This window comes from Eriocheir sinensis, chromosome 10, assembly GCF_024679095.1.
Source record: "Eriocheir sinensis breed Jianghai 21 chromosome 10, ASM2467909v1, whole genome shotgun sequence".
Classification (NCBI taxonomy): Eukaryota; Metazoa; Arthropoda; class Malacostraca; order Decapoda; family Varunidae; genus Eriocheir; species Eriocheir sinensis.
In genome coordinates this window covers 9,115,916-9,122,722 of record NC_066518.1, presented here as the reverse complement: position 1 = coordinate 9,122,722, position 6,807 = coordinate 9,115,916, and the positions used below count along the sequence as shown (strand labels likewise).

The 6,807-nt window shown below is 45.7% G+C and overlaps 1 protein-coding gene across 3 annotated transcripts in view; it reads left to right on the top strand.

Annotated features, from left to right (window-relative positions):
• The first annotated feature begins 230 nt into the window (after window positions 1–230).
• Window positions 231–6,807, top strand: part of LOC126996559 (endothelin-converting enzyme homolog) — a 53,223-nt gene continuing 46,646 nt past the window's right edge. The window contains exon 1 of one of the 3 annotated variants that reach the window (XM_050857119.1): window positions 231–352. Coding sequence is in view for 1 of the 3 variants with exons in the window: in XM_050857117.1 (XP_050713074.1) it covers window positions 3,418–3,429 (12 nt within the window). In the remaining 2 variants the exon portion in view is untranslated. Of the gene's footprint in view, window positions 353–3,075; window positions 3,430–6,807 lie in introns of those variants that run through there. The other 2 variants (XM_050857121.1, XM_050857117.1) reach the window with 2 other exon arrangements.

Sequence of the window (6,807 nt, the reverse complement as noted above, 5' to 3'; positions counted from 1 at the left end):
GTCCCAGCCGTAACCAAAGATCCGTGAATATGTAGCTCCCAGCTCAAAACGAAGAGGGTACGGCTGGCAAATGTAAGTCCAGCACGTGATCAGGCTATGGAAAATGACTCCCCTGCACACCCACACAAACAAACATTCAACCCCCACAAGAGTCATAAGAGAATGCACGATCGTGATAACAAATTACGGCAGAGAGGCACAGTCAGCACACACACACACACACACAGTCATCCCCACCAATGAAGCTGCGAGGACGGCGTGACTACCAACGGCGCAGCCAACCAGTCATCTCCTGCCCGCAGCGCTGGTCGGACACATCCTATCTTCTGTTCGGTCTTCCTCGTAGGTGAGGGTAAGTGTATAATTGACTCATAAGGGGTCTTCAGGGGACGTATTGCTATTATTATTCCAAATATTAACAAGTGGCATTCACGCAACATTTGAAGTTTAGGATAACAACGGTGGTAATACTATCATTCTTAGCATTATCATTATTTTCATCATCATCATCATCATCATCATCAGCAGCAGTAGTAGTAGTAGTAGTAGTAGTAGTAGTGATAGTAGCAGTAGTAGTAATAGTAAAAGTAGTAGTAGCAGTAAAGTGGCAGCAGTAGTAGTTGCAGCAGCAGCAGCGGCAGCAGCAGTTGTGGTGGCAGTAATAGTATATAGTAGTATTAGTATTAGTAGTTTAAGTTGTTGTTGTTATAAAAGTAGTGTTTTTTGTTATTTTTGTTTGTCTTTGGTTGGTTGCTTTCATGTTGCTTATGGTATAGCAGTTGTAGATGGTTTTCTTGCTGATTTAGTGGTGGTAGTAGTTGTGGCAACAGTAGTAGCAGTAGTAGAATGTGTGGCTCATTGTTGCGGTTTTTTGTTTGTTTGGTTGTTGTTGTTGCTGCAGCTGCTGTTTGCGTTCGTCCAAGTGAAGAGATGTGATCGTGGCGTTCCTTTTACATACATGCAATCTACAGGCTGAGGGGAACCCACAAATTTCACGGCCCGGCTGAACGGACAAAAATGTGACAGCGCTGCAGTATACTTCGGGGTCAGGTTCCACTCCCTCCTGCTTGAAACTAATTGATCTTATTACTCTTTGGTTTGATTTCTCACCCACCACTCATCCTGTTGCAGTTCTGGATGGTCATGAGGCAGAAGTGTTAGTGTCTTGACATAATGCCAGGGGGTGTAGTTTTGTTGCAAGATTCTCATAACATGTCAAGACAATTGTTGTCTCTGTCTGTCTGACCTTGTTTATCTTGCTTGCCTGTTTGTTTGTCTGACTGTCCGTTAGTCTGTCTCATTCTCTCTCTAAGTAAAACCTTCTGACATGAATGAGAATACTTTAAAGAAAAAGGAAGATTATCTCTGTATTATAGTGTGTGTGTGTGTGTGTGTGTGTGTGTGTGTACACACACACACACACACACACACACACAAGTAATATATATATATATATATATAGATATATATATATATATATATATATATATATATATATATATATATATATATATATAAGATTAAATCGAAATGGAAAAAAAAAAGTCGTAGTCGCTTCTTGTTCGTCTACGTGCTCTGGTGATGTTTTCGTTATTGTCGTTGCCTCAGTGCTACTAATTGTTTAAAACAAAGATCATCACCGCGAGGCATCTCAGACCTGGTGAAACTACAAACTCTGCCTGCCCCCATCATTCTTCTTCTAAACTTTGGTAAACTATCCAAAAGAGCGTCTGGCTGCTTGCATAGTTTACAGTGTTCCACGGACAGTCTTTCAATTTTAAGTCAGTGATGTGTGAACAGGTAAAACATTTCAGCTGTTTCTTAGCTTTACTGAATTTACCAGGGGTAAAATGCTGTCAACAGAGTCAACAGTCAACAGAGTAAAACAATGGTCAACAGACGTTTGTACCGAAACTGAAATCCATATGATGGAGGCTATTATGTCTGTCATGTGGCAGCAGGCGCTGACGGCACCACGGCCAAGGTGACGTCGCTGGCACACACACACACACACACACACACACACACACACACTCATGTATTCCTTTTTAAACACTTTCATGTCTTGTTTTTCAGCTTCCTGTTGATTGAGGAAGTTCCTTTATGCATGTTTTTTATCTTTCCTCAAAACTATTTTAATCAACGGCCCCTCGCCATTTTTCATATCTTAACCTCTTCCTGCTCCTCTAAACTTTTTCCTTCCTTTTTCTCTATTTCATCATTATGTTATTCCTATAAATACATTGCCTCTCTTCCTCATCTGTTTCTCTGCTCTTAATCATTCCACTGTTCTTGTTTATTTTCTTCCCCTTCTGTTCGTATGCTTCATTTTCACATTTCTTTATACTTTGTCTGTGTACGTTCTCATTCTCCTGCTCCTACATTCCTCTATGCTTTCCCCTTATCACCACGCTGTCGTTTTCAATCAGTGTGTTCCTCATTCCCTTCGGTAATGACTTCCATCCGGTCCATGCGGACTGCCTAACTACAGGGCGGCACCGACAGAGCTCTCCGAGGGCGGTCCGCGCGATGTTTCACCTCCTCACGTGGCATGGTAATTTAATTAATGCAGATGATTCAGGTTGGGAAAGAAAAAGAAACAGAATTTACCTTAATAACATTTTTCTTATATACTGTGTGCTAGGTTCATAGAGTAAATTTTCCTTTGTCAAGTTTAGCTTTGCTAGTTTTGGCAAACAAAGAAGATGGACGTGTCATACTTTGTTTGATATCAGTGTGGCCAATGAAGCGGAACCTAAATATACGCTGAAATGTTTTCTTTATATTTGAAAAGTATACGCACCAAAACTCCGGAGGCAGCATCAGCTGTGTCTTAGCCGCAATCAGTCACCAGACGTCCTGGCAGTGCCGCTCTGAGGGGCGGGCGAGGGACCGTCCTGTCAGTATTGAGATTTTCGGCGGGTCAGGAAGGGAGGGGAAAGGGTTGTGACGCAACCTTCGCCGAGGGACCGCAGCAGGTGAGGTCAAAGTCGCCGTCAGACAGTCATGACAGCCTCACTTGGAGCAACAAGCTTGCGCATTATTGATTGCCAGATGTTTCCGGGGGGCATTTCACGAGCTGAGTTCACTGTGGCATCACGCTCCCCGATTCAGTCGCATCAAGTGCCTCAGTGAGATAAACTGTTAAGACGGAGGGCAGTGATTTATGGATGTATACGTGTTCGGCTAAATAAGCTAAGGTAAACACTGTTGAAGAGGTTGACTCGTGAGCCGCGGGGAGGGCCGGGCTGAGGGGAGCCGCGTCCCTCTCAGTCTCCGTGTGGCAGTGCGAGGGGAGTTCCGACCGGCGTTCTCCCACACCCGCGTGTAAGATTACCACCGCCCAAACCACAGGCTCCTCACCGTCCCGTGTGCACCGTCTCCTGGCAGCGACCTGTGTTTGCTACGCCGACTAAAATGATGACAGAGGTGAGACGCAGGGATGAGTGGTATCTGTGAGTGTGAACCAACAAATGTGAATACCGTGTTACTCTTCGTTACAGTCGCTGTCGCGCTACACACATAAAAAATAAACAGTATGGTGATTTTCTCATGTAACAAAGGAACTCCCACGAAGAAGAAGAGTATACATTACAGAAAACATGAAGCTCATTACTCAGGGTCTTATTCCATTACAATGCGCGTGCTGGCAGATGGAAAAGAAAGGATAAACAAACAAAGAGGTGAACAAGTAAAACAAGGAACCGTGACGGGACGGGAGTGGGTGGAGGTGTGTGAGGAGCGAGTGACGTGAGCGGGTCCGGGAAGGAAGGTCTCGGAGGCTGGGAGATTTGATCCTCAGCATCTTTAATGAGGTTGGCGACGTCATGAGAGGGGGGCGGGGGGAGGACGAGGAGATGTACATTGGTGTGATCGATGAGGGGGGTGAGGGAGTCCAGGTGAGGCAGGTGGAACAGGTGGCTTGATGGTTTGTGAAGGGAGTGGTGGTAGAGGGGAAAGGCGTGGTGGTGGTGGGAGATGACGAATGTTGGGAGAGGCACATTGTATTGATCTCGCGAGGCCTGCCTGCTCTCTCTCTCTCTCTCTCTCTCTCTCTCTCTCTCTCTCTCTCTCTCTCTCTCTCTCTCTCGTACTAGCGGGACAAACTTTAGTCCTAAGAGCCATGAACCCTCTAGTGTTTGTGGGGGGAAGATGGGGTGGAGCTGTTTCACTCGTTTTACTGTTACAGCTTGTTCTCTCCCCTCCAGTCGCAACCCCAACTACCTCCTCTCCCCAGCCTCTTCCCTAGCCTGGCAAGTGAAAAAATGACCTGCCATACTCTCCCTTACATTCCTTTCCCCTTCATTCCCTGTAACAGCATCCCCGGGGCGCCCCTCTCCCTACCCCACGGCAGACGCTGGCGAGGGGAGCACCCAGAGGGGAAAGGTTGCTGCGGGCCGGCGAATGTCAAATGGCGAACGTTTGCTGTCTTGAACGCCGGGACTGGGAGGGGCGCGTTTTGTTTCCCGGAATCACTGTCTCCCGTCCGGATGTTTGGTCTCTGCTGAAGTGCTTGCTTTCTTGTCCTCTGCTTTGCCTTTTCGTCTGCTTGTCTGTCTGCTTTCTGTTTGATTATCTGCTGTCTTCCTTTCCCGTCTGTTTTCCTTTTCATTTGCTTTCTTGTCCTCTGCTCTGCCTTCTCGTCTGCTTGTCCGTCTGTCTGCTTGCTTTCCCGTCTGCTGAACTGACTACCTGCTTACTTGTCCGCTGTCTTACTTTCTCTTCTGCTTGTCTGTCCGACTGCTTACTTTTCCACTGCATTGTTTTACTTTTTGCTTTTCTGTCCGCCCGCTTGCTCCGTTGTTTGCCCGCTTACTTGACAAAAAGAGTAGCTGGCATTTGTGTAGTGATGTGATTTAGATGCCCATTATTTCTCGCTCGCCTCCTTGCTTGAACTGAGTGCCTGAGATTGACGTAGCGGGCGTTTGTTGTTCCGGCCGGCGAATATCTGTTTGTGTTGGCAGCGTAGTGAGTGGAACGCCCAATGGGACAAATTCAATGGGTATCAATAGTGTTTGCTGATGTTTTTGTATTTTAGACGTAACGTTACTTATTATTTTATTGTTAGTTATAGACAGGAACTTAATAGGGCTTCGATATAGAGAGGGTGAGGAAAAAACTTTCAGTATTCCTAAATAAAGATGAGAAGGAAAAGATAAGTCCGTAATTTGTCCTGTTTATCTTGACGTTGGCCTTGGGTGATTCTCTCTCTCTCTCTCTCTCTCTCTCTCTCTCTCTCTCTCTCTCTCTCTCTCTCTCTCTCTCTCTCTCTCTCTCTCTCTAAACACACACACACACACACACACACACACACACACACACACACACACACACACACACACACACACTTCAATACTGTGCCCACATATTCAACCTATGTGTGTGTGTGTGTGTGTGTGTGTGTGTGTGTACCACGAGACATTCACACGGACGCACTTTGCTTCTGGGAATGAGATAGAAGCTTTACAAACACCAAAGTTGCTTAGAAACCGCCACTCGCGTCAAGCTCAATTTTTCTTCTTCTCGCTCGGATCGGAATACACCCACCCACCCACACACACTCACACACACACACACACACACACACACACACACACACACACACACACACACACACACACACACTCATTGATTATTATTGTTAGTAACATTACCTATATTTACCTTGAATGAAAATAATTTGGCATTTTCAGCTATTCGTTTTGATAACTCGGTTCCTAAAAATGTTGCTCGTGCTGAGAACCTGTCGTTGTTGAAGACTTGGGTGAACAGTTTATTAGTAGTTTATTTATTTTTTTCTTTCATGGCTAAATGTTCTCCTCTCTGAAGCTTGGTTGGGTATTATAATCATTTGAACTCTCCAGAGGGGCTGAAATGCTTGGCCAATAATACTAATACTAATACCAATAATAGCAATGATAATAATCTGCATCATCAGCCTAACAAACTGAATTGATTATTCCTCGTTACCTCGAACAGACCCTTTGTATAAATAATGAACAGTAGAGGACCCAACGCGTCTCATTAGGCAAGAAAATACTCCATAAACAACGAGTAGAGTAAAAATATAATAGAGGAGAAAGATGAGGAAAGCATGCTGGAAATGAGGAAAAAGAGCCGTGGAGGGGGAAGAAATATCGAGTCGAGGGTAACAAAACGAGTGAGGAGGAGGAGGAGGAGGATGTAGAGCGATAAGGATGAAAACAACAACAATGTGAGACGAGAGGGATGAGGAGGTGAAGGGATAGGTGATGGGGACTAAATAGGAGAGGGGCAGATAAGAACATGTGCTGAAGAGGAGAAAGAAGGGGAGAAGATCTAGAGAAGGAATAAGTGAAGAGACAGAGAAACAGAAGGGAAATTGTGAGGGGTTAAGGAGGAGAGAGGAGGATAAAGAAGGGAGAAGGAAGGGCTGTTAGGGGGGGGGGGGGGAGAAGGACAGACGGTGCACAGAAGAGGGAAAAACGTTGACGAAGAAAAGGAAACGGGTAAATAGATGGTGCAAATGAGGGGGTAAAGGTGGAGAAGGAAACGGGTGAGGGGAGACGAAAGAACACAATGGTGGGGGGCGGTTAAGAGTACGGGCAGGAGATAACAGAGCTGAAGGGTGTGATATAGGACAGTGGAGTGTGGGTAAACAAGGGACGGGAAGGAGGAGAGAAACCGAGGTGAGGAAGGGAGCGAAGGGTTGACTGTACCGGAACTGAGGGGAGTGGTGTGAGGGGAAGAGAGAGAGAAAGGGAAGGAAGGGAAAAGGAGCGATGAGAAGGACACGGGAGAACGCCAGAATATATAAGAGAGGTATTG